Below are 27,244 nucleotides of genomic sequence, written 5' to 3' on the forward strand. Positions count from 1 at the left end.
CAGCATGGAATGCCAACTCTTTTAAGCCTTAGATTTCTGCTCAAACAGGCAGAGCATACTAGCGTTAAAGACATGATGATTTGAAAATGGAAAACTCAACTGTAACCCTTACACCCATCAGATGTAGCTATGAATCCATGTGTTTTTGTCGTTGACGGTGTGTGTCTGGGCCTGGTTGTGTGTTGTGTGTGTTAGGGCCCCGCCTCTGTGCTGTCTGGCACTCCTGCCATCCTCCTGAGCTCCATGAACACGGACACAGTCTGCGAGCGCGTCAAACAGATCGAGGGCATCGACCAGAGCATGCTGGCCCAATACACCGCCACCATTAAGAAGGTGAGCTCAGTGTGTGTGTGTGTGTGTGTGTGTGTGTGTGTGTGTGTGCGCACACTTTTGTGCAAGTGCGCAAGCGTGGCCACTAACAAGTTGTATGGAGTTCAGTGTTATTCAGCCCTCCCTGTTTACCTCTTCCATTGACTCTCCATCTTAGGCCAATGTGAACGGCAGAGTTTTAACCCAGTGCAACATTGACGAGCTCAAGAAGGAGATGAACATGAACTTTGGAGACTGGCAGCTCTTCAGAGGAACGGTAAGTTCGGCCGTTAGCCTTGAATATGGTTGAATATTTCGCTCGTTCCAATGAGTTTGTCACCCTGGTCTCCTGTATCTCCTCCCTCCCTACCGCTCCTTCAGAACACATTTTTAAGAGGCAACTAAAGACACATCTTTTTTAGACTGGTCGGCAGTCCATTTTAGCCTTCTTATTGTTCCTGTTTTATGGTCTGTTTATGTTTTTAAATCACCTTTCTGTTTTTAAATCATTGATGTTTCGAATTTGCACTTTTTTTACAGTTTTATTTTATATGTAAAGCACCCTGTGCATCCGTGCTGGGAAGGGTGCTCTATACATAAAGTTTGACTTACTTACTTACTCTCTCCACCGCCTGCTGTAGGTGATGGATATGCGCCATGTGGAGAGCCTGGTGCTACACGAGGACGTGGCCAGTGAGCAGGGCAGCAGCGTGGCCGGGGGCCACGGGGAGCCAGCGAGGCGCTCAGTCGCACCCCCCCACGCTGGAGCCCCCAACGCCGACACCTCCCCTATGTACAGCTTCAACCTGAGCTTCGAGGAGCTCAGCAACGTGGGACTGGAGGAGCCTCTGAGGCAAAGGAACCCCCCGTGGATGGTGAGTGGTCAACTACTGACCCCTGGATTACAGAACATAGGCGGACATAAAAACGCTGAAAATATTTGTTTGCTTTTTACGGTTGCATTTGTACGCAAGCCAAATGAGAGCAGTGTTACAGTATTTTGTGTGTACTATACTGAACTAGCTTCACCTACTCACTGTCATTCTATGTTCTAGTGTTAGATGTAATGTTTGGAATGTTATCTCCCTCTCACACAGGCCCCCACCCACCGCACCCCCAGCATGTCCAGCCTCAACTCCCAGGAATCCTCCAACGACATTGGCAAGCTGACCGATAAGCAGCAGACCGAGTACCGCGACGCTTACCAGGAGTACATCGCCACGATGACCCAGCTGGATGTGGGCGGAGGCAGCGGAGAGAAGCCCATCCAGCCCCACCCCAACCAGTTCATGAACTCCGGCTCCGACGACAAGACCAAGGACGGCGGGGAGCAGGACGGCCGTAAGCCCTACGCCAAGAGGGGGAGCGCCAAGCCTGCCGTCGACGCCCCGGACTTCACCTCCGCCGTCGAATCCCTGGACCCCATCACCGAGGAGGACGAGAAGGCGGACCATGGTTCCTCCAAGAACCTGCTGGGCCGCAAGACCTCCGGCGAGAGGGGGGGTCTCTTCCAGGGGGCTGCCGAACTGAAGATGAAGGCCGCCGGCGGGCTTCGCTACCAGAAGCTGACCAACGACGACGAAGAGTCTGAGGAGTCTGACGCTCCTCTGCTCGGCGACGGGACCAAGCCTGACCCCAAGGCTGCCGGCGCCGGCGCCCTGGCCCTGGCCAAGGGGAAGGAGTACCTGTCCGACGCCATGCTGGATAAGAAGGACTCCTCTGACTCCGGCGTGAGGTCCAACGAGAGCTCTCCCAACCACTCCCTGCAGGACGAGGAGGCCGACCTGTCCCAGCTGGAGAGGGCCAACCTGATCGAGCTGGACGAGGAGAGCCTGGCCAGGAAGAGAGGCATACCCAGCAGCCTGAGCGGCCTCCAGGACCCGGCCATCACCCGCATGTCCATCTGCTCCGAGGACCAGTGCAGCCTGCTGGCCAGCAGCCCGGAGGAGAGCTGGCCCTCCTCCAAGAGCTACAACCTCAACCGCACGGCGAGCAACACTACTCTCAACAACAACACCAATGCCCAGCAGGTCAACCGCCTGCGCCAGCCTGCGGAGGGCTCCATCACCACCCCCTCCACCCCCACCTCCTCCATCTCCACCAGCGAGGTCATCGTGTCCCCCAGCTCCAGCACCACCACCACCACCACCAGGCCGGCCCCGAACAACGAAAACGTGCGCGTGGTGCACCTGAAGAGGGGGCTCAACCCCGGCGACCCCCCAGAGATCACCACAGTGTCCTCGGACACCGTCACCTTTGGAGAGGAGCGCGAGAGCATCTTGTGAGCACCTCTGCCGGCTTCGTCCCCCCCCCGGGAAAACAAGCGGAGAGCACTCGTATCCGTAGATGTTTGGTGTAGTAGTGTAGTCTAACAAACGCATGCTTAGAATCGTAGACGAGTAGATGCCGTAGCTGAGTGCTAGATGTTTTTAGGTAAGCACTGAGTAGGTAAGCACTGGTAACGAGTACGACACCTGTCGTAGATGAAGATGACAAAAGCGAGCCAAATGAACAAAGCTGTATGTAGGATGCGTCTGTTGTCTATGTTGTGTAGTAAAACGGTACATGTTGTGCTGAAGAGTCAGCTGAACTGCTCTCCCCAAAGCTTGCCATGGGGCTTTTCTGAAGTTTTATTTCCTAACAAAGATTTTTTTGGGGGGGGGGAAAGGAGGTGTTGTTCACACCCAAACTATGTAGGCTAACAATAACATAGAGTTCTGATTAAATTAATAAGTGTCTTCAGAGACATTCGGTTTGACTTTGCACCATGTCATCATGAATTGGAATGTATACTGCCTCGTAATAGTAAACTGGGGTTTAAGTTGTGTTATTTATAAATACTGTGGTCATCTGTCAACCCCTTAACACTAATGGCCAGTTTAGAATGGTATTGCATGAATGTGATCTGTACAATGCATGTGCGAATTAGTTTAAGATTTGTGCAAATGTCATAAGAGTGCTCTCAAATGTATTGCATGCACTGTGATGTTGGTGTTTTAACCCAATCTAATAATGAATAATGTCAGAGTAAAAAATGTTGCCTGTGTCAAAGAAATAAGTGAAATATGCCATCAATATCTGACTGCAAAATAAACTGTGATCGTTGGTCGTATGTAGTGTCTGGTCCTCCTGTATGTTCCGTCCCAATATAGTCCTCCACATTACAATAATGCATATATATATATATATATATATATATATATATATATATATATACACATAACACTTTATTAGGAACACTACACTAATACTGGGTTGGGCCTCCCTTTGCTCTCAAAATAGATTATTCGTGGAACCATTACGAGATGAGTACATTGTGGCCATGAAGGGATGCACATGATCAGCAACAATACTCAAATAGGCTGTGGCAGTCAAGCATGATTGATTTGGGCTAGGCCCAAAGTGTGCCAAGAAAACATTCCCCACACCCATTACGCCAACTGAATGAATGAGAAGGTGTACAGGGGTTCCTAGTAAAATGTGTGTGTAATTTCATATGGCAGAAAAAGTCATACTTATTTGATCAGACTTTTTGGAAATGTGTACTTAATGCGTAAGTTTCTCATTAGCTATGTTCATACTGACCAGCAGGAGGCATACTCTGCACACCTAAATGTTATGCACCATTGACCAAAGATAAACACTCACACCTTACCCTAAATGAACAGTGAGTTTTGGTAAAGACACTTTTATATTTCTTTAATTTAACGTGGGTTGAGTTTCGCCATACTCAAAAAACTGTTTACTAAAGGATTTCATGGCTTCCTAGGATGCAAGGGAAATGTACGCTACAGTGATAACTTCATAGATTTCTGTGCGTTAAATATGGTTGAAAATACGGAGTTACATCACATTTTTCAAATGATCCCCATCTCAAAAGTCACATATAGTATATTGTCATAAACATGGTAGGAATTACATTTATTATTGTATAAAAGTGCAATACAACATTTTTATTTATTTTTTTGGAAAAGAACGCAGCATGATAAAATGCATTATTATATTCTCTGGCACAAATTAGCTACTTTACAAGCATGATTTTTTATCTTTACATTTTTATACAGTGCCCACAAGGCCGTTGAAACCAAAAAAAACATTTGTTTTCCACTCTGCTTCTTCAGGAAAAAGGTGAGTCCTCTCTGAAAGATATCTTATATCAATACTGTCTTTTCAGTCAGTTCCCGTGTTCCCATAATGACGAGAGACAATTCTTCCTTTGGAAGAAAAGATATATCAGGCCAGTAGATAAACGTCTAAAAACAAATCTCCTTTTAGACCAAAAAAATTTGATGTCAGAGAAAATCCAGCCAGTGGAGGGAAGAGTGTCTTGTTTAAAAGACCTGCAAGAGATTGGGGGAAAGAGGGGGCATATTTAGAGAAGGCTAAAGTGCAGAGATCAGGACAGACTGGCGCCTGAGAGGAAGCCGCAGTTATTTTTCTACTCTAACCAAACACTGAAATACTGGGCAATCCCAGGGCGCCTGATGGAGGCGTCAGAGGTACAGACAACATTCTGAATACCTTTAAATAAAAACGTGAGATTTTAGTCTTTGGAAATTAGGCCAGGCCAGTAGCCTAATTTGTTTGTAAAAAATAAAAATAAAAATAAATAAACTACAACTACAACTACAACACAATAAACGGTATCCCCTATCATGATATTTACAGTTTGATTACCTAGAAGCTTTCCCTTGAATTCTATATATAAGAACAACCTTAATAAAGTGATATACAAGCACTTGACATACCCAGTCAGCGAAGGAGCGTATTGCTGTCATCGAAGTCAGTGTCTTTGGGGAGGTCACTGGACTGCGAAAAGACACACATCGAACATCAATATCACCTTTTGACCACAATTTCTCAACGCCTACCAACGATGTTAAAGTCAGGGCATATCCAAAGGCATCACAATATTCCCTATAGTCGTAGCTACTATGCCCGAGGAACAGAATATGTGCTTTAGTGCATCATGTACATATTCTTTCCCCAAACGCGCTTCATAATCCAATAAATGCATTTATTCATGTGCCTAATACATAGGTCACAATATCGATCATTTAATAATACTGTAACAAAATCATAGACACCTAAGAATGTGTTGAGTAATTTCAATGTAAGTTACCTTAAAAGTAAGGATGCTGATGTCTGAGGTGACGGTTGTCAGAGGATTCCTTGACGCTGCCTGTCCCAGCATCTGCGGATGTTGACAGTTGACGAAGGATGAGCTGGAGTCCAGTGCAATTTGAAGGTCCAGGATATAGTCTATAACATGCTGCAAAATCTCCATCTTACTGACGTTTTTGTTCTGCGGGAGACTGGGAACGAGTTCCTTCAGCATGGTGTAGCAGTCGTTCATGTTGTACAATAGACTCAGTGGATCATCCATCGGGCTCTTGGAGCTCCTAGAGATACCGACGTTGTGCTCCGACGAGTTCGAGACGCTATTCCTTCTAGACCGCCCCGCGTTGACTGCTTTCATGTTGATCGTTGTTTAGGATTAGATGCGCATGGAATTGGTCTACCTTCGATACCTGTCTTCGCTAAACACAGTTAAATGCGCACGCTGTCAACTCCTCTTTATATCGGTAATGAACTGGGCTCGTCGCGTAAAAGGCCGCACTGCACGCGGATTGGCTTTCGCAGTGCGCAATCACCGTCCCGAGCCAATGGCATTGGTTCGAACTGGCATATTTGACCAAGCCCCTCCCAGTCTTCCGCATTCTTGAGCGAGTTCTGTGAATGCGCGCACTGAAGTGATGCTCGCCTCTCCCTCACCTGTGTTGTTGTGACTGTGATGGAATCCAACAAAACAAATATAGCCACATTTCTATTGACTAGGCTGCGTTGTTATCTAAGGGCACAGCATTGCGTCGATTTTAAAACAGGACAATGATTGACCAATTAATGACTAGAGAGCCTTTTGTAAGATGAGTTTAAAAATAAATTCGACACTAATTAAAAGTTCTTCCAGCTTTTTAATGTTAATAAACAGGGACCGGCCGCTCATCTGGACTGACTTTAGGCCTACTTCATCCTCCGTTAATAAGGACACATTTGCGCAGTTTCCCCCACTTCCCACACTGTACCAAGTTGAACCCAATCGCATGATGGCTTGGAAGTTGGAACCACAGAATACATTCTGCTGTAGCCTACCGAGTTGCCTCCGCCGCAAGCTCCCACTTCCCCCGCCTCCCTGGCGCCAACACACACACACACACACACACACACACACACACACACACACACACACACACACACACACACACACGCACACACACACACACACACACACACACACACACACACACACACACACACACGCGCGCACACACACACACACACACACACACACACACACACACACACACACACACACACACACACACACACACACACACACACACGCCAGCCCCGTGACGACATCCATTCACAGCAGCGCTCGGAGCCAGTCGGCTAGGCGCCGCTCAGTCGGCTGCTATGACGACGGGAGCTGTCAGTCAGCGCGGGTACTCTCAGCTGACTTCTCCAATTGAGAGTGAACTCCTTACGGTGCCATACTTACTGCCCCGAGCAACACACCTGCACTGGTTTGCATGTCTCCACACAAGAGAATACTGTCTCATGTACTGTCTTATTTCACTGTCCTCAATGCACAATGTCTTGTGAGAAATGATGGCACACGCATCCACTATTTCATCTACTACACAGATTATTTTGTGTCATAAAGCCATCAGAGTTTTCAGGGAAAGGCTATGGAAATTGGCATTTAAAAGGTGTAAAAACTTTGTTGAACCATGTTGTTAAAATGTGTAAAACAGAAAGATAAATCATAAGCAGATAAGACCAATATCAAAATGGGTTAGTCCATCCATCCTTCTCTCATGCAAGAAAGCTACCTGTAAAGAAGATTACCTAAACAACATTTTAATTTAAACAGTCCTTTACTTAATGCGCCGTTATTTATTTATTTTGCCCAGCTACTTTCCTCTGGTCTGACCAGCTGGACTTCTGTGCCCACATTCCCTTCTGTCTCTTATGGACGATACAAATAAACTGCACAAAATAAATAAACTCTAATAAAGTCACTAATAAAGTCAGGGGGGAAAATAACACACTGATGTTTTCTTGGTATTAAGTTGGAGAAGAGACCTCAAGCGGTGGTCAGAACATGACGTCTTTCCGCCATTCACAACGAGGTGAATGTACTCATCTGACAGTTAGAAATGGGCAGAGTAGACGGAAAGACAGACATCTGTGACCGACCATCAACCTAGGGCTGTCACTTTCTCTGGAAGTTTCACACTCTGGAAGTTTCCCTCAACTGCTCATCAGTGTTGCAAATTTATCCAACTTGGATAGCATTACAAGGTATACGTTTCATCCTGGAATATTTTCTCTGGACAAAAATTCGGTATAAGTTCAAGTCAACATTTACCTTGCATTCAGAGCAACTGTCCATTTTCCATCATACCATTCACCACATTCCTCCCCTTACTTTTCCTGCAGTGCTCCTTGTACTGTAGCTCGAGTTCGATATCCACAGATTTTCAGCAGTGACAACATCTCTTGTATTTACCATGGTCACTGAGCATGACATATAAATACAAGAGATGTTGTCACTGGTGAATATATAAATGTATAATAATAATGTATAAATATATTTGCTCAATCGGGAGAATACTGTAAGGGCAACCTCTATAACCCATATATGTGTAGGATAACAACCTATAACCCATATATATGTAGGATAACAGGCAAGTTGGATTGGTATTCCCCCGAGTCTACTCCCAGCGCTGTCTTATATATCTGTTTATAAATGTCTCCCATGGTAATCAGTGCTGGCAGGCTTCTGCCTCAGCCCTGCCACAGTGTTATAGGCTATTGGCTGCAGTCGTACTGTATGTCAGCCATTTGAGTCGTCAGTCCCAGACTGCACTTCCGTTCTGTGATGTGCAGGTTTTACTGTAAGTAATGAAGCGTCCACTGTCAAACTTTTTGAGGAAGTGGTTTTTCTTTGGAGGACAGGATTTATGAGAAGGATTAAGTGACCATTTAAGTTAGGATGTTATATTGTTTCCTTCTGAGGAGCCACTGATATACGTCGATGATCGGTATTACTCACAATGACACTTGGCCTGCCTGCGTCTTTGGTCACTTGCTTTGACCCTGGGAGTCAATGATTATCCCATGATGACCATTCAGTTGTGGTGCCAGAGGAGAGCTAGGCAAACATGAGGAGGGTACTGCTCTTCATCCATGCATTTAAATGGTAAATGGTAAATGGACTGCACTTATGTAGCGCCTTTTTGCTGCTCCAAAGCTGCTCCAAAGCACTTTACAACGGCCTCTCATTCACCCATTCACTCACACATTCACACACCAATGGCGGCAAGCTACCATGCAAGGCGCCGGCCTGCTCACTGGGAGCAATTTGGGGTTCAGTGTCTTGCCCAAGGACACTTCGACATGTGGCCAGCCGGGTCTCAAACCGCCGATCTGCCAACCTTGTGATCATTAGACGGCGGCTCTACCTCCTGCGCCACAGCCGGCCACATTTACCATAAAAGTTATAAGAAAAATGCTCTGTACACATATTCACAATCAGGACAATCTGACCCACAGTACTACGTCAGGGTAGACAACCTGACCGATTTCGTCTTGGGCTTCTGGGGGTAATTGTGTCTTGTATAAAGTCTCTAGAATCTTGACTTTCTTTGCCTTTCTCTCCTGTCAGTTAAATGCAATCAAATCACGATTTCTCTTGGGTATTTCTGTATGTACACGAAGGGAATGGGGATTCCATTTAGTATTTCTAGGTTCCTTGCGTTTCTTATTCCTGCTGATGGGTGCATGCTTGCGGGTCTTCTCTCTGAGTCGAGGAGATGCCTCAGGCGTGACTTCATAGGACAGGTGCTATTTGCACTGCTGTCTCAAGGCCATGCTGAAACTTCAAAGAGAAGATGGGAAAGATTACCACCGACATAAAAGGTTAGACTTGGCGTCTCTGTTTGGCCTGAGCTCCTCGCCTCCACTCTGGTGAGCAAATGACGGCTGTGTGATGAGATAGAGGCCCCGTTTACTCAAATGGTCTGTGTGGAAATACACACCCACATGTCAGAGACAGGTCACACACCTCGCTGTGTACAGTGAAGATAATCCAAATGTGCCCCAGGCTTCCCAAGCTGAGTATAATTTTAGAATCTTATATCCTCTTATATCTTATCTAGAGAGGAGATTTTTTTTTAGAGGATGGCACTGAACCCCCCCAACATTCCCTACATGCAATTCTGTTCCTCATTGTAAGGAGGTTAACCTTTGTTTCACTCCACTTCTCCCTCCACCATATCGACCCCAACTAAACCCTTAATTACGCCTGTTTTGACCTTAAAAAGCTTGAACACCTGCATGCATGCACAAATGATTTGCGCTTTGATACCATTTGTGCGCTTTGATACCATGTGTGCACACGCGCACACACGCGTGCGCGCACACACACACACACACACACACACACACACACACACACACACACACACACACACAGGCAGCACACACTTTTGCATAGACGGTGTCCTGTATTTTTTGCCTGTTTTACCTCAGGCTGTGTGGAGTGGATCCCTTCCCATCTCAAACAGAGCATTACATGATGTGACAGTACAGGCAACAGAGCCATGCAGGGAGGAAATTCCTCTGCGAAAACTGATAATGTCGAAAATCCTGTCAGATGACTTTTCTTTCCTCTACATTTATATTAACATTTTTGGCATTTAGCAGACGCCTTATTCCAAAGCGACTTACAATCAATACATTTGAATACTAAGCATGTGAATCATAAGTCCACCATTCGTGGCAGGAAGAGTAATCTAGCTCAGGCCCGGGGCCATTGATAGAAGGAGAAACCTTCTTCTACCACCTTCTTCTAAAACTTCTTTTTTATTTTTATTTAAATACTGGAGGAACAGAGAAACAGTACAAGGGGGCGATAGAAGTTCTTAGGGACACAGTATAGGGGAAAGCGGACGTCTTTAGGAGACGTAGTGCTGAGGGCAGAAGATGTCTCAGGAGGAGCAGTTAAGGTGTAACCTGAAGAGGTGGGTCTTCAGTCTACGACGGAAGATGGGTAGTGACTCTGCAGTTCTGACAGCCGTGGGGAGCTCATTCCACCAGTGGGGAGCAAGAGTTGTGAAGAGACGTGATCTACACATAGTCACTCTCATTCTTCAGTTTTTTTACCTCCTCATTCTCCTCTTTCCATTTCCATTCTTTCTGTCCTCAGCTGTGAGCGGGATCTTTCGCTATAACTCACCTGTGTGTGCGTGTTTGTGTGTGTGTGTGTGTGTGTTTGTGTGCGTGTTTATGTGTGTGTGTGTGTGTGTGTGTGAATACAGGTCAGTGGAGCGCATGACATTTGCCGTGTGTTGTTGTGTTCCTGTGCTGGTGGGGGCTGGGCCAGGCAGGGCAGGTGAGCCATGGCTAAGTGCGGGTCAGTGAGCGGTGTGTCGGGGAGAGACCCAGAGGGAGAACACCTGCCGGTTCGCTCTGCTCCTGCCCCACCTGCCTCAGCTGCTCTACTGGCAGGCGCCAGGCGGACATCTGCCCACCTCTGGGTAATGGACCTGTCACTAATGCAGGCCATTTATGCGGGCCAGCACAAGCACAGCACAAGACCCTATACCCTACTGCACCCCCCCCACCCCTTCTTAGAGCTGTCTCTCAAGAACTGGAGGAGTGTTGTAACTATGTCAAACTTTTCTCACCTTCCGCTCGCACTGCTCCTTCCTTCGCTGTACAGTACATTGTGTACAGCAGATCAGTTTGTAAACCTCTCTAAAATCATGGTTTTTCGATAAACATACATTTTGAACAAGGGTGACTGACGGGGGGGGAAGAAGCTTCATAGTATCAAAGCATCTTCTTGGAAGAAAAATAATAGTATTTACTACAATCAGAGGAGAGAACGTTCTGGAAAATGCCTTGGCGCACACCTTCTTTGTATGAATTAATAATAATAATAATAATAATAATAATAATACATTCGACTTATATAGCGCTTTTCTAGACACTCAAAGACGCTTTACAAACTAAAAAGATAGAGTAGTAAAATAAAAAGAAGCAAAAAAAGAAAGTATACGGGTCTAATACATTTTTTGATTACTAAACCTAAATCTAAGTGTCTTTGTAGGACAATCTACTCTGTATACTGCAAGTATATCTAGATTTCGGGCGGAGAAGCGGCGAAAACAAGCAACGCCAGCGTCCTCTCATGGACGTCCTTCACATCCCTATTATACTAGATCCCGGTTAATGGCCCACACAATGGCTGCTTTGATGCTGTCGGGGCCTGTGTTGCGGCACTGTGTTTGTGTATCCCATGAGGACGTCACCTCGGCCTGGCCACTGTCCACACACTCAATGGTGCCTTTTAGGGTCAACGCCCGGTAGGCTAAAGACTCAGCTCCTCCATCCGGGAGAACTGGCTCTGTACTCATCATCTCCACTTATCCTCCTCTCTCATTCTCCTGCCATTCTGTCCTCTCCTCCTCCTCCTCTCTCATTCTCCTGCCATTCTGTCCTCTCCTCCTCCTCCTCCCCTCTCTCTCTCTCTCTCTCTCTCTCTCTCTCTCTCTCTCTCTCTTTCCCCCTGTATCATCTCTTCTTCATAATCGGGGGGGGGGCAGTGCCCAGTCAAACACAACATCCTGTTGCACCCTCCTGGCATGTACAGTAGAGGTGAGGGTAGTGCGATGGGCACGGACGGGCATTCACTTTGAATGACCGAAAACCTGCGTTCGCTGCTGTGAACCCCGGAGAACTGTCACACAGTACAGAGAACGGGTCACTTATGGGGTAGTGGAAGGGTGGACAGTGCTTTTACACATCAGTGTCATATTCATCAGGGGAGGCCGGTGGAGGGCAGACATTGGAGTACGGGCTCATTGGAATGCACGGAACGGAATGAGGAATGGCATCAAACATTCACGCCATTCCCTGCAATTACTATGAGGTCGTCCTCCGATCCGATTTTTTTACCTTCACCAGTCTCCCCTTGCTTAACATACCTCAGGGCTGGAATACTGAATGAATGAATGAATGGTCTTTATTGTCATTGATATAGTACAGGTACCATACAGGTGTGTTCCTTTAGCGTGTGTCATCATGGAAGGGATTGAGAGGCAGTGGCATAGCATGAATGTAGAGGTAAACTGTTTCAATGGTGCAGTGAAAGTGACTGTTTTTCTTTTTTTTACTGCGAAATGTTGTGGAGGAAATGGAAGTCAATAAACAGGGTGACAAGGGAGGCGCTCGATGGGAGATGTTGGGTGTGCTCTGGAATGATTATGGGCGGAGCAGTAATTAGTGTCAAACTCCACGGGATATGTAGCATCGCTCTGACATTCAGTCATTATTCCAGCAGCTGGAAACAATAAAATCTAATATGGAGCATCTCAGCCACTGGTTTGGCTCGCAGTGTGCAATAATCCATAACATTCACCTCCCCGAGCCACTATAATGAAAAACAAAACAGAACCAGTGTGACAGAAGCATGGTAAAAACATGGTTTGTTAGCAGCGGCGAGCTTGTAAAAAAACGCTGTCAGAGACAGTTTCACGGTGCCTTGTGGCTTTCCTTATGTCATTGTATAGTCTCATCCTCGGTGTCATCTGGGCTTGATGACTGTCTCTTTTTATTCAATCTGGCATCTCGCCACAGTGCTGCAGCAATTATCATATTATAGATCACTCCATGAAACATGCAATTTACTGATTACCTTTGCAGTCACATTTTTATGACCAGTGCATCTTTTACCAGTCCCCCATGCTTCTCTCACTCTGCTTATTTAAAAAATATCTCATAAAACCCAGAGAGAGGCTATATTTCTCCACCTGTATCGTATAATTATAATCAACATCATCAGTTTGAAAAATATGGAGGTTAACACACTGTGGCAACTAGACACTTGTCACGGTACATAAACACATTCCTTTCTCTCGAATTCTTCCCTAGTTTTAAGCACCATTACATAGCAATGTAGCGTCTATATCCCTTGAATACAGTGCACTCAAATAGATAGATACTAATGTATTAACTATTAATGTGACATATTGTAACTGATCTGAAAAATACAGGGCAAGATCTGCACTCACAGATACATTAAAAAAACTGTATTTTTACAGACAGCACACTGTACCCAATTCATGCTTTCATAAAAAAGATTAAGATTAAGTTCAGCCAGACTGAGTACACTATACAGTTATTGTATGAGGATGCATGTTGCGGGAGGTACTGCTGTATTACACCAGGCACTGTTAGTGTAGTCAGGGAGGAGACCCAGGCACCATCCTGAGAGTGATTTATGAGCTGGCCTCACTGCTATTCATCAACACTGCTTTTAGTTTATAGATGGGTCCAGGGCTCATAGAGCAGGGGAAAGGTTATTACTGAAGACTCAAGTCTGTGTGTCTGCACTGTTTGATAAACTCAAAACTCAAAAGAGTTCAAAAAGAGAAACGCACCGCAGTGATTCGTCCGACAAAATATCTGGTGAGGATTTTTGAACTAACCTTATTGTCCACCCTAATGGAAAACAAATGACACATGAACACGCCAAAAAACACTCAGTACCCCAAAGGTTAACACTACATTTAACTAGTCTCATATTTACTTATTACATATTACAATTCCATATTTAATTTAAGTTCCCCCATTTCATTTTCATATGAATACATTGATAATAATGAATTGTTGTCATTAGGGGGGGTTATTAGGGGGGTCAATAGGATCCTTTATCAGGAGAAACAACCCAACAACATGGAGGGGAGACAATGGTGTCGTTCCTCCCAGGCTTTCATGGGAGAATAAAGACTACATGGGGATCACAATGGCTGCCATGGCCCTCAGTGTGGAGGAGAGGCCGCCGGGCCTCTGAAGAGCCCTCCAGCCCTGATGAAAAGCCTCTCAGGACCATTGATTAGTAGGCAAAGATGACAGCTTTGATACACTGTATTTCAAATCTCTGTTGCAGTTTTGCCCAGCTTTTTTCAAGTTACTGTTACTGAACCGCGTAATACATTGGTAATGTACAAATTGAATTAGAGATATTCTCGAAATTGAAGTCTCGAAATTGGTCTCGAAATTGGTTTTTAATAATAACTGTTTGATAACTCAATTGTACAACCCGTTCGTCGTCGAGTTTTCTCAAGTTGTATTTGAGATCGTTGCTTAGTGATGGAGGAATCCCTCTTTGTTTTTATTTCCAAGATGCTCCCCACCCAGGCAGGCGCGGTGTCTCCACTTCCATGGGTGAGAACATCCGTGTCCATGCCGCCACACTGAATCTAATCTCACCCGGGCCTCAGTGAGGATATCCCTGCAGGATCAAATGAACACTGTGGGGGGATAGGGTTAGGCTTTATACATTTGTAACATTTTAGAGACACAGCTCTTGCTCTGTATCACAGCGAGTAAATAAAGTACCTCCTATTCTGCCGGGTTAAAGTACAACGGCTACTATGCATACTCCAGTTACACCCCAGGAAAGAGACATTCTGTGGCTATACGCTCCCTCTAAAGACTTTACACCAGAGCATCTGTCACACTGTTCAGACAGTTCCCTTTCCGTTGCCAAACCTTATCAGAGCAAACCCTCTGTTTGTCTTCACTATCTCAGAACAGATTACTTCTTGCATGCTCCTGTGTTGTCGCTCCTCCACAGAGAGGTGTTTCATGTGTAAGCAGGGCTGTGCTGCTGCTGTATCTAAGCAGTGGCCCATCTCTGGAAGTTCTCATCACTGAGCAGTGCACACTATCAGAGTTCCTTAGGGCGTTACAAAACGAGGAAGTGGAAGTGGATAGGAAAAGCCCTTTTCCTGTTGTGCGGTGATTTGGGGTGCCCCGTCCCTTTAAGAGCCTGGTCTCTCTCTCTCTCTCTCTCTCTCTCTCTCTCTCTCTCTCTCTCTCTCTCTCTCTCTCTCTCTCTCTCTCTCATCTCTCTCTCTCTCTCTCTCTCTCTCTCTCTCTCTCTCTCTCTCTCTCTCTCTCTCTCTCTCTCTCTCTCTCTCTCTCTCTCTCTCTCTCTCTCTCTCTCTCTCTCTCTCTCTCTCTCTCTCCCCCCCCCCCTCTCTCTCTCTCGTCTCTCTCCCCCCCCCCCCTCTCTCTCTCTCCCTCTTTCTCTCTCTCTCTGAACTCAACTAAATGGTGTCTAGACAGTTTAATTAAGGACAGAATGGCCCATCATTATCATTCCCTTGGAAGGGGGGAGGACAGCCGCTGTATTGTAAGGTGATGTTCCCTCGCCTTTATCAGCTAGCCTTTTGACACGATCTCAGAGCAAGTAAAAAGCTTCATCTATCCGCCGGTTACCTCACTGTCTTCCATATATCTTCCACCGTTTTGGCGGACATTATAATTGAGTGGTACATTCTCCTGGTTATTCCTCCGTCTTTCTAGGGCATGGCCTAATTTCAATCACCGTTTTTTAAGTTTGACTCGTCGGAAGGAATGCTCTCTCCTCACAGCGGTATATCTTCCACCAGATGCTGCATACTCTAGGACAAGATTAAACAGAAGAGATGAACCCTTTGTAGACACAGTCACCCTGAACACATTTAGGATTCGTTGACATCTAACAATGTCGTGTTTGTGCCATCGAATGAGCTCAGTCGTACCACAACAAGCAAGCAGGCCACTCAGAGGTGCTGCTTAGAAGAAGGCCAAAAGGACATCAGTTGTGGCAGTGAAGCATTTTCTCACCGCAGACTGAGAAGTAATATGCCATTTCCCTCTGACAGAACTAGCCTCTGCTGTGTTGACTTGGATAGCCTCAGGCTTGGCGTAGGTAGGTGCTGAAAGCCAGTTTGATCATCTCAGGTAATGGCTGACCACTTTCCTCCCTCAGTCAGGGGCAGGGCCCTTCCATTACAGTGTGCAGAATTCAGTAGGTGAACATTTTCAGAGAGGATTTCACTCTGGATCTATTATGCTCCCTGGGTGCCTATAGGGAGAAAGGTCACCTCCATTAGAACACTCTAGTACTTCTCTATGGCTCCTATGTATGCAGAGAGAGAGAGAGAGAGAGAGAGATGTGTGTTACAGTCGATGGCTGAGTGGTTGCAGGGGGGATGGGATGAGGCTGAGATAGAGTGCCCTTCTGCCCGTGGATGTCATTAGGTGAAATGGGGGTGTCGGAGCGTGGGTCATACAGTCTCCAGGGAAATAGGGAGAGGAGGAATTCTAATCCAATAGAAACAGGACAGAGATGCCTGCAGGGAACTCAAACAGCTCTAAACAGCGATGATACTACAGTATATTGTATGGATGTTACATTTCTATTGCTGTATATAGAACTAATACCTTTTGTGTACTGTAACATGACCTTAGAAGTGAAGAGCAATCCACATACTGTAAAATGACGTTCGTCACACCCCATCCATACTTCTACTGGTCTCATCTTTTCCATTCATATTGTTCTTACTCCTGTTTTTATATTTTATATTTTATATGAAAGTCCCATTCTTTTATCCTATTACTCTGATCAAATTGTATTTTGTCTATTTTGTTGTTGTTGATCTGGTGTTGTTTTATTGTGTAATTGTGCTGTTTGTTTTAACTGTTGAAACTTTTAAGCTTCTGTCTTGGCCAGGCTTCCCTTGAAATAGAGATCATTGTGTCTCAATGGGACCGACCCTGGTTAAATAAAGGCTAAATAACATTTAAAAAAAGATTACAGACCCACTGCCCACCAGTCTCACTCTTTGTTTATGGTATAATACAACACTGAACAGCTACTACACAGGTCTATTTTCGTTTGTTGATGTAAATCGTTAACAACCACACTCTCAAAAAATAGGTGTAGTACTGTTAGTGCCTTCAGTGTTGTGTTATACATCAACTACAGGGAGCGAAGATATGGAGCGAGTAAAGCAGCACAACAGTGGAGAGACATGCCCTGGAAGGGAGGGCTGTGAGACCGGAGGATAGGTAGCTAAGGCCCATTAATTATCGAATGCATTGACGTTTTGACAAATGGCCTTGTGCCACAGTGGCCCTCTCAACATTGACTTGACCCAGCAGCGCGGGGCTACTCAGACTCTCAGCACCTCCAGGTAAATGGGTCGGCTGCCTGACAGCTCTCCATTAGATGGGGATGAAATATAGACCTGCCAATTTGGAATTGATGAGGGCGATACAAGCATCTTTTGATGCCCCTCACTGCTCCTATATAGGAGACAGATTTTTTTTTTTACACCTTAGCTTAATTCATTAGTGACTGCATCCATTGCTCTCAGAAATCAACTGAATATAATCTATGGATATCTCACATCTATTATTTATGAATTACAGACCATCTGGATTCCCAGTGTGCATTTGTTCTCCTGTGTTGACTGTGTGCTAACATTTAGTTCTGTCATCCTCCATTTGGTTGGCGACCAGAGGAGAAGGATAGGTTTTCCCAGGGAGGTAGCTGTAGCACTTACTATGGGTCCCAGCAGGGTAATAGCCATGACAGCTCAGGCAATGGCTGCTGTGAATTATGACAGCAGCAAGACTGCGTTTAAAATGCGATGAGTCAGGGTTGTGTGAGAATGGGCTGTTCTCTAGCCTCTGCAGAGGTTATATTTCAGCCTTTAGGAGATGGGCCTGGACATATGCAGCAGTGATTGTTATTATGGATCTTTCACTGTGTTTTAATGGAGTCAGATAGGTTACTTTCACCCATCACAGTTGTGAAGTCTTTGGACTAATTCTCCTATTACGTTGTCTGTGTGGTTACAAAGCAGTAATAATCGGCAAAGCTAAATACTTCTAAATACAGCACAACTTCACCCTATTAAACCTTGAAATGCACAAATGACTCTGTAATGGCAAAGGTGGATTTTGCTAGTGATACACAGAGAAACATCATTTACATCAAATGAGAGAAGCTGAGGGGGAAAAAAGCAGGAATTAACCGAAGGTAAGTGAAGGACGAATTAATAATGAACAAGGACAAATTCAATTCCACTCAAATCCCATTTCAGGGACGCAATTACAGCAAAACCCAGAGTGTTGAACGAGGTCAATTAGTGCTGTGGTATCTGACGGGTTTGCCTCAATGGTTACATTGATCCATAGTGGTAAACAGCAGAGAGAATAGACTGGGTTGATGATTGGACTTGGTTAAAAGTACCAAGGCCCAAGCATTAAAACACATTTCGAAACAAAGTGATTTTAAATCAGCTTTAACAGATTTCCGTTATTATTACAGTAAGTGCATGCCAATGCACTATTTGGAAATAGGATTTACATGACAAGAAAGCTTTTCTCTCTTAATTCAAGACTGACATTTGTAATTACATGACTGTACACTATGGTCTTTTTTGAGTGACTTGTTAAATGAATGTCTGATTCCCATTAACCGTCAGTAGAGCAGAGTTCCATCTGCTCATTTTCGGGGGAACATGTTATGTATGTAAAAACTATCGCTGCCAGAGCGAAGTACAATGTCATTAGGATAACAGATTATTTTGGAGCACTCAATTACACATACGTTTAAGGCTTTTATGTTTGTTTTTCACAGCCTCAGGCTTGGGGAGATAATGCATTTTATTCAGATATGCAATTATGTCTAATTATAAAAATGCACTCTAGAACCAAATGAATGACCAAAACAATGAGCAAACACAAACACAAAACCAAAATATTGAGATAACAAAACAACTTGATGAATAACGCGGGGGGAAAAAATGTCTGAAAGTGTCTAAATCACCCAAGGGAAAGTGCCATCAGTCATGTTGTTGAGCCATAGCCGTTTGTGAAGCCCCAAGGAGACGTATTTCTCTTCCCGTCAGCTTCAAAATATGACATGACAAGTGAGGCCCTCCACTGGGTGTCTGAACATTTCCCTGCAAAGGAGTAGCCTTGAGGGGGAGGGACGAATGCCTGGTTCTCCTACGACGACTTACAATAATATTTTGGTATGGCTACAAGAAGAACTACTCCTCCTGGAGAAGCCATTGTGCAAAGGGAGATGATACAGATGAAAGATTCAGAAACATTATTATATTCTATGTTATATTCTATAGAAATACCAATAATATGTACAGCGATACTTGAACTCTTTGCGCAGAGCACGTTGTTCAACACAGTCCATACTTCTAAAGTGACTCTACATTGGAGGCTGGTGGAGGTAGAAAAATCGGAGAACAGACTCATTCGAACGCATTCCATGCATAACATTGGGCCTTGTCCTTCGATTTCTACCTCCGACAGCCTCCCCTGTTATTCAGTGAGTGATCCGTGACTAATCCTACTGGATATCAGGGGAGGTACATCTCTCAGAGCACATCCTTCTTTCCTGTGTGTCAACAGTTTCCCCATTTGAATCTATTTCCATGTATGCCCGTTTTATGACTGTGCCTCACACCATCATACAATATACTGTATGTGCTATGTGTGCCTGTGTGTCCATAAAAGGCCCCCACATTTGCAATACAAACAACAAAGCTGTATTGTGTCAGTAACCAGACCTTGGCCTCTGTTGTGTCCACACACAATAAGAAAAATCCATGTGTAACACATAACAGTGAAGCGCTAGCCTACACATCATCAACGGATTTGAATATTGCCCCGTAGAAGCCCCATAGGAGCAGCTGAAGAGCACAAGCTCTAGGCTAGGTTTTGCATGTGTGTGTTCTGGCTGACCATAGCAGTGCAGGCTACGTAGGTGAAAGGAGAGCTAGATTGAGAACAGGATAAGATGCAAAGTCTCTTAGTGGGTCCCGGTGGAGCGGTTGTTGTGCAGGTGCAAGCAGGCTCTGTAGGTAAATGTCACCCACACCTTTTCCAGAAGGGCAGGCACACCTGTGCACTAGGACACACCTGATGTGTTGCACTGCACCCAGAGGACAGCACACAGAGATAGTTAGCGCATATATACACTTGTGCTTGAAGTCACTTCACAGTGAAGTGGCTAGATGTTGTCACGTGCAGTACTATTCTGTAAGAAATAACTGTAATTAAAAAAAAGAAAAAGTTATTATAGAGTACAATAAGATTAATGGTGCTCGGTGTCTTTATGTTCAAAATGATTTAGCTCTATGGGAGTCATAGCTCACCTTGCACCAAGAAATTAACTAATGCCACATTGTAGATAATAGGTAATTGATGAAATACAAAATGACACAGAATCTGACTTTGAGGGTCTGAAAGGTTGTCTTGATTGTTTTTTGATTTATCTGGATATCAATTAAACCCCATCTGCTGTGATATTCTCGTCTTTGTCCTCTACGGTAATAGCGAATCTCTCTTTTTAAAATGACTTCTTGTTAAGACAGATATCCAGGCAGACTTAATGGATCATTCAAAAACAAAAACAAAAACAGAACTTGCAATCAGCGGTGTCTTGGTTGTGGAAAGAAGTGAACCAGTGGATGAGGCTGAGGCGGAGGCAGTCACATGCAGGCTCCAGTCATGGCAGAAGTGTCTCTACAGTATATTGTACCTGCTTGGACAGTTACTTCTCCCCTACCTGCTTGACCAGTAAAAGGTCCATAGCCAGAGCTGTTCCAGGCTAGTGACTGGTTGTCTGCCATGAGTGTGGCCTGCGTTAAGGTGCCTTCCTCTGGGACTATGCTGTTTCTCCTCTAATTATACCACATGTTAATAGGCAGGGACCTGTGAAGAGTACATCTGCCGCAGATGTAATTAGTTTGGCTCCTCCCCCCCAAAAATCATCAAATCGCTCTGATTGGGCTGAAGAATGGGGGTCGCTTGAGTTTCGCCGTCTTGTGCCAGAGTATTTGTGCACTGGGGAGGGTTCATGTGAAAGACTGAACCCAACGTTAAATTACTTAATGTCCTTCAGGATCAGTGGAGGGGTGTCAAGTGTGAAAAATGCAGCATTTCCAATTCATGATTCGCGTTTAGGGGGGAGCTGCTTAACCTTGATGTTGGGTGAGCTCTTTCTTTGCAATGAGTGCATTCAGGGAGGAGAGAGACAGAGAGGTGGAAGGGGAGTTCTCCACTGGTTTGGCCTTGTCTCTTTTCCAGATGCTGGCTAGACAGAGTGGAGCCGCTCCTCTGGCAGAGGGAGCTCCAGGTGTGAAGCCTCACTCTGATCCCCCCCCACACAGGCTCCCACAGTGGGGCCTTATACAAACACAATGGGCCCCTGGGCAACACACACACACCCTCCCCACCTCCCCCTCCTCCCCACCTCCCTATCCCTGTCCATGTGTGGCCCACCCACACCAGCCAACCGTGATGAGCCTGGCCAGTGACAAGCTAAGCTGGCCCAGGCAGAGCAACGCAAGCCCAGGCAGAGCAGCACCACCCAAGCCTGTCTGCTTCTGTCCTGAGAGCTGCCTGCCTGTCTGTCTGCTTCTGTCCTGAGAGCTGCCTGCCTGTCTGCTTCTTCCCTGAGAGCTGCCTGCCTGCCTGCCTGCCTGCTTCTGTCCTGAGAGCTGCCTGCCTGTCTGCTTCTGTCCTGAGAGCTGCCTGCCTGTCTGCCTGCTTGTGCCCTGAGAGCTGTGTGCCTGCTTCTGCCCTGAGGGTTAGGGTTAGGGACCTGCCCGCCTGTCTGCTTCTGCCCTGAGACCTGCCTGCCTGCCTGCTTCTTCCCTAGGAGCTGTCTGCCTGACTGCTTCTGCCTTGAGAGCTGCCTGTCTGCTTCTGCCCTGAGAGCTGTCTGCCTGTCTGCCTGCTTCTGCCCTGAGAGCTGCCTGCCTGTCTGCCTGCTTCTTCCCTGAGAGCTGTCTGTCTGCCACCTAGAGAATGCAAAGTCTTTTCCCTTCACCAGCATTCCTGCCAAAAAACTGCTCCGATTGTGTCTGATTGGGTTATACGCAGTGTCAGCCCAGTTTGTTATTCATGTAATGTAATCTCTGGCAATACGGTCGTAAAGCATTTCACACTTGTCATGTTTTAACTCCGAGGGTGGTTTTGGGTCAGTGCGTCATCAGGGAGAGTTGCTAGCGAAGGGTGCGCAGAAACGGGAGCCTAATTTGCTAAAGTGCCATTTCCTCTTGCTTAGCGTTGAGTCTGTTTCCATTAGTGTAACTACAACATAAATATGTCTCTTCTTTTCTCATAAAAACAGCTTGGCACAAGGCCTCTGTTTCACAGTCATTAGGATCTGCATGGGACTGCATTATTCCATGGCACATGGTGACAGACAGAGTTCTGTTTTAGCGAAGCCCGCCTGCAGCACGGTTTGTTGCATGCTGTGGAAAGAAATACTCTTCCTGTATGTGTATGTTTTCAATGTTTTCAATGTGAGTCCATTCATTATGGATAACTGACTATGTATGGGAAAATATTAATACAGTATGGGCTAATCCCTGAGCCAGTGTTCAGATTGTCACTTGTCCTAATTGTCCTAACTATTGCAACTTTATTTATCGTGCCTTATTATTGCCTTTTTAGAACTACCGGCACCTTATTTCTCTTGTTACTGCAATGTCGAGGAACTGAAGTCTAAGAATTCGGTATAATGGAATGTAACAATAAACTTGAAACTTGAAACTTGAGATCTCGTATTTATGATGGCTGACTTGATTCATCCAATGAAAGCAAATACATTCTTGTCTTCTTTATCTGTGTGTCATTTGGGATGAAGTCAGGGCATTCCTCTCTCACTGGGATGACTCAGTTATTGGTCGTTGTGCTCGGTGTTGAGAGAACTATACACATCCAAGAGAGACCATCCCAGTGGAAAGAATTGCTCTGTGCAGTATTTGCCGGGGCATTCCTCGTAATACACTGAATAGAAAATGTGTCCCTGCATTGTGGACGCATGTGTGGACCTTAACCTCAATTCCGAGTGTTTTATACAGTACTTATAGAGAGCATAATGATGTTGTTGATACTTCACAATTTCCTCTCGCCAGGACTAAATTATTTCCAGCAGTAACCGCGACAAGCCTGTCCATAGAGTGGATTGTATCCAGCCTATGGAGGCAAAGAGTGGCCTGTGAATTTTGGACACCATGGTTTATAACTCTCTCCCAGTAACACTAGATATTATAGGGGAGACAGCACTGTACTGTTCAAGTAGCCTACCTAAACTATCAAAACATCAAAACATTGAAACCTCTGCCCAACTACAATTCATTAAAAAGATGGAATCATAATACATAAATTGATCAATTTGATATCAGACTTGAATAGACCACATACAAAATCAAATAGTATGTGACTGATCTGATTATTTATGGGCAGCATGTGACATCATGTGACATCATGAAAAATGGCCGGTCCTTTGAGCTCTCAGACACACATTTGATGTCTCCTCCTCTATTCTTGAATTGATCTAATTATGTTTTTCGAATACATTATTGGTTACAATCGCCAGAAAATTAGTCTGTGACAACGCGGTTCTGTCATAGACAGGGTAAATAGCACGTGACTAAATGAGGACATACAGAAATAGCAGCCAGGAGTACTTCACCTATATTACTCCTAATAATACATACATACACAGATACAGTATAAAAACAACCAGTCGATCAAATAATCCTCTGTATTTGACCTAAACTAATTGAGTTTGGGCATTACGTAGTACGTTAGGCACTCAGAGAGCTCTATACAACGACCCAAGTCCCACGGAGGAGAGGTGTGTCCAGTAGTAGGAGTGTCCCCATGCTGCAGTGTGGGAGGTTGGCTGGGTGGCAGAGTTTGGAGTAGGAGTGGTGTTGGTGGTGCAGACAGGCAGGCAGAGAGGCAGGCAGGCAGGCAGGCTGTGGGCTGCAGATCAAACAGGCCTGGGAGAGAGGGCAGATGTTGCAGCTGGATGGCTGTGCGGCGGGCCCCGGGCAAGTGCAGCCCCAGCTGGGGGACCAGAGCAGAGCAGAGGACCTGGCTGGCTGCAGTCCTCTGGCTGGGTCGTCTCCAGGGCCCCTGCCCTTGTGCAGGTACCCAGCCATCTCGCCTGGGGACGCGCGGGATGAAAGGCAGCAACACAGATGTCCCCCCCTGCTGGGGTTCACTGGCCCAGCCAGGAAATGTCATGTTCGGCATCTGGTGTGAAGCCCTGTACCCCCCCCACCCGCTCACCCCCACCCCCACTCCTACCCTCTCCTTTCTGTGCCCTCCCCAAAAAAACAGACTCAAACAGACTCAGTCATAAAGACACACATGTACAGTACCTACCTAAGGACATGGACTAAACCAAAAGTGCCAATTGAAAATCTATCGTATGGCAGTGGTTGCCATCACTATGATGTCATGAGTGTGAGCAAGTGCATTTGATTGCTTCGGAGCACACCAATGAAATGGCCTCAAATACAGCAACGATAATCCAAAGAAGCGCAGGACATCATCCGCATCGACTTTAAAAAAAAAAAGAACGCTGGACGAATCACTATAAAACCGTAAACGTGCCGTGCTAACACACTGTCTAGGACTGCGCATGTGTCTGCGAGTGGTGTCTTAGTGAAGTTGTTAGATGGGAGTTTACTGTGTAGTGTAGGTCGTAGAGGAGAACCAGGCCTCATCATTAGGGTGGCAGCTGCTCAGGCCAGATTCTCCACCGTCTCACCCACAGGGAGAGAGAGACAGCATCTGTCTGCCTTTCCCCACGGACACAACCCTCCTACTGTACCAGCCTGGCCAATTCAGCCTGAAATGGTAACAAGGTCACCTTTACCACCCCCTCACCCCCCTCACCCATGTACCCCCCCCCCCCTCCCCCTCCCCCCCACCCAACCCCCCCCCCCCCCCCCTCCCCCTCCCCCTCCCCCCCCCCCCTTTCAGCCTAGTACCATTATCTGGATCTCATATCTGTTGCTACAAAGAGCAGCAAGTGTTAGCGGAAGAGCCCTTCATGGCTGGTTTGTGTTTTCATGATGATAGCCATGTTGTCACATTCATCACAATAACGAACGCAGACTATCATGCTTTTCTCCCTTCTTTTTACGAGTTCATACGAGATCGAGTGCATTATTTGTTCGAACCTTCTCTCCAGATACTTTATTGTCCACGTGCATGCTGTTACTTTCCTCCTCCGACTCAGAAATAAAAGAAGGGGCTGGTTTGTCTTTGATACTTCTCTCTTTAACCGTGTCTGTGTTCAGTTATGCTGTTCTGAAGCAGACAGCATCTGAAATGAAAAGCGTGTCTGTCTTTCTCTCTCTCTGAGTCTCCCCTGAGTCCCCATCTGTTGGCGGCACAGTGGCAGCAGCCTGCATTCAGAGGAGAGACAGCTGGACTCAGGGACAAAACTCTTTCATGTCAGCTGGTATTCATGTGAGGTAGAGATGTAAATCGGAAATTTCCAACAGAAAAAAACAATCACTTTGCAGATTATGTGTCTGATGTGTTTCATGAGGCAGAGATGGGGAAGGTGGATGAGCTGTATTCACCCAACAGACAACACCGACAGAATGACTGTCTGTTAGGACCATACCGGGTCTGTAGTCACACACAGAAGCACATAGTGCGGGGGTCTGGCAGCGTGCGGACGTCGTGCGAGCACAGAGGGGCCCGCCGTGGGCCGAGGAGATGGCGGATGAAGGGACCAGTGAGGCTGCATAGCTCCATCTGGAGCAGGGGCTGGTAATTATGGGTAAGAGAAGCGCTCTCAGCATGGTGCCATCTGCCGGAGGGGGGGGGGAGGGGGTGGGGGGTGACGGCGGCGGCTGGGGGAGGTATAGGGGCGCGTCACTGGGGCTCGGAGGAGACCAGGCTCAGCCTCTGACAGGAGGACAGACACCTGCCTCAGGGCCACTGGGCCAAGCCCTCTGAACACCACCTCAGACCACGGCCCAGTCAAGCAGAAACACTGGCCACCAGCCGCCTGGTGGTATCCACACTGTGTGCGTCGAACAGAGTGGCTCTACACAGTCTGACTGTTCCACCACTTCTCCTTTACTTTGGGTGTCCGGTCCAGATTTAGGAGATTCAGACAGGTTTACAGTAAAAGACCTTTAACACAATTGGTGACTTTACCTGCCTGTTCAAGGACTAATATGATGTCACGATGCATTTGTGTTTAGATAGCACATGATTGGTACACCACCACTGACACCGCATTACCATAATCGTCCGGACTACGTTCATTCATGGTACGAGGGAAACACTTCCATCAGTGTTGTCGTCGTCGTCGTCGAGGTCTTTACTTTTGTGAGAGTGCTATTGTGTTGTCATTCTGTCGCAGCTATTTGTTCTCTAATCCCAACCCGCCCTCCATCCATCTCTGAGTTCAGTCGGACTGTTTCAACAGATTGGCAGAATACAAAATGCACTCTGTAGTGGAGATAAAATGCCCTGCTTTGATCCCAGCTCACTTAGTTTCCCCCCCTTGCACATGTGCTTGTCAAAGTCTATGACAGTCAACCGCCGGATTGTACCTCTGCTGCTTGAACCCCGGCCAAGGTGGTACAGCTGCCCAGCGGGCCCAGCTCACCTGGGACTGTCTGGAAGTCCCTAAGCTCTCTCCTGCTGTGAGTGTGAATGCTTAGTTAGAGGAGATATTCTTTGGATGAAAGGGGAGAGATATATTCTATATGTGGGTTTTATTGGGAAAAAAGAGCAATAGGTAAAACGCTACACAGACATAGCGCAGAAGTGTTAACACATCGCACGCACGGACACAAAGTTCGAGCTCCCTGAGTTACTGACAATAAACGGGCTTATGACGCTGTTCCGTGAAATACAATATTAGGACGCCCCCTTGTGGCTATAATCGAGTATCTCTGCTCTTTGCCTAAAAATCAAAGTTTAAAAAATCCAGCCAATACATAAACAAACAAACAACTGAGACCAGTCCATTGTACAACATGGTCCTAGCCATCTATAGTTAGATCCAACATGTGATGTAGCCTCTGTGTCATCTCTCTGTGCTCCGGAGCAGTGCTGTAGTGTTCCTGTGTGTGGCCCAGACAGATGGCTGAGGTGGAGAGGCACATGAATTGATTAGGTTTGGTGGTGAACTGTTGCAGTGAGCGGCAGCTGCCCACCT

At 46.1% G+C, this 27,244-nt stretch overlaps 2 protein-coding genes across 5 annotated transcripts in view; one reads left to right on the forward strand and one right to left on the reverse strand.

Moving 5' to 3' along the window:
• kidins220b (kinase D-interacting substrate 220b) overlaps positions 1 to 2,594 on the forward strand; it is a gene marked incomplete at both ends in the record, with an annotated part of 27,116 nt that extends 24,522 nt beyond the window's left edge. For all 4 annotated transcript variants that reach the window (XM_080526675.1, XM_080526676.1, XM_080526678.1 and 1 more), the window contains 4 exons: positions 196 to 333; positions 488 to 586; positions 951 to 1,184; positions 1,407 to 2,594. In XM_080526675.1, coding sequence (XP_080382801.1) covers positions 196 to 333; positions 488 to 586; positions 951 to 1,184; positions 1,407 to 2,594 — 1,659 coding nt within the window. The remainder of the gene's footprint in view (positions 1 to 195; positions 334 to 487; positions 587 to 950; positions 1,185 to 1,406) is intronic.
• A 2,046-nt stretch (positions 2,595 to 4,640) lies between these two features.
• On the reverse strand, positions 4,641 to 5,788 carry id2b (inhibitor of DNA binding 2b; the record flags this gene model as incomplete). Its single annotated transcript, XM_080527400.1, has 2 exons — positions 4,641 to 4,649; positions 5,432 to 5,788. 2 exons carry the CDS (start codon positions 5,786 to 5,788, stop codon positions 4,641 to 4,643), a joined length of 366 nt encoding a protein of 121 aa, XP_080383526.1.
• Positions 5,789 to 27,244: the final 21,456 nt, after the last annotated feature.

This window comes from Nansenia antarctica (assembly GCF_963989245.1).
Source record: "Nansenia antarctica genome assembly, chromosome: 3".
NCBI classification, from domain to species: Eukaryota; Metazoa; Chordata; class Actinopteri; order Argentiniformes; family Microstomatidae; genus Nansenia; species Nansenia antarctica.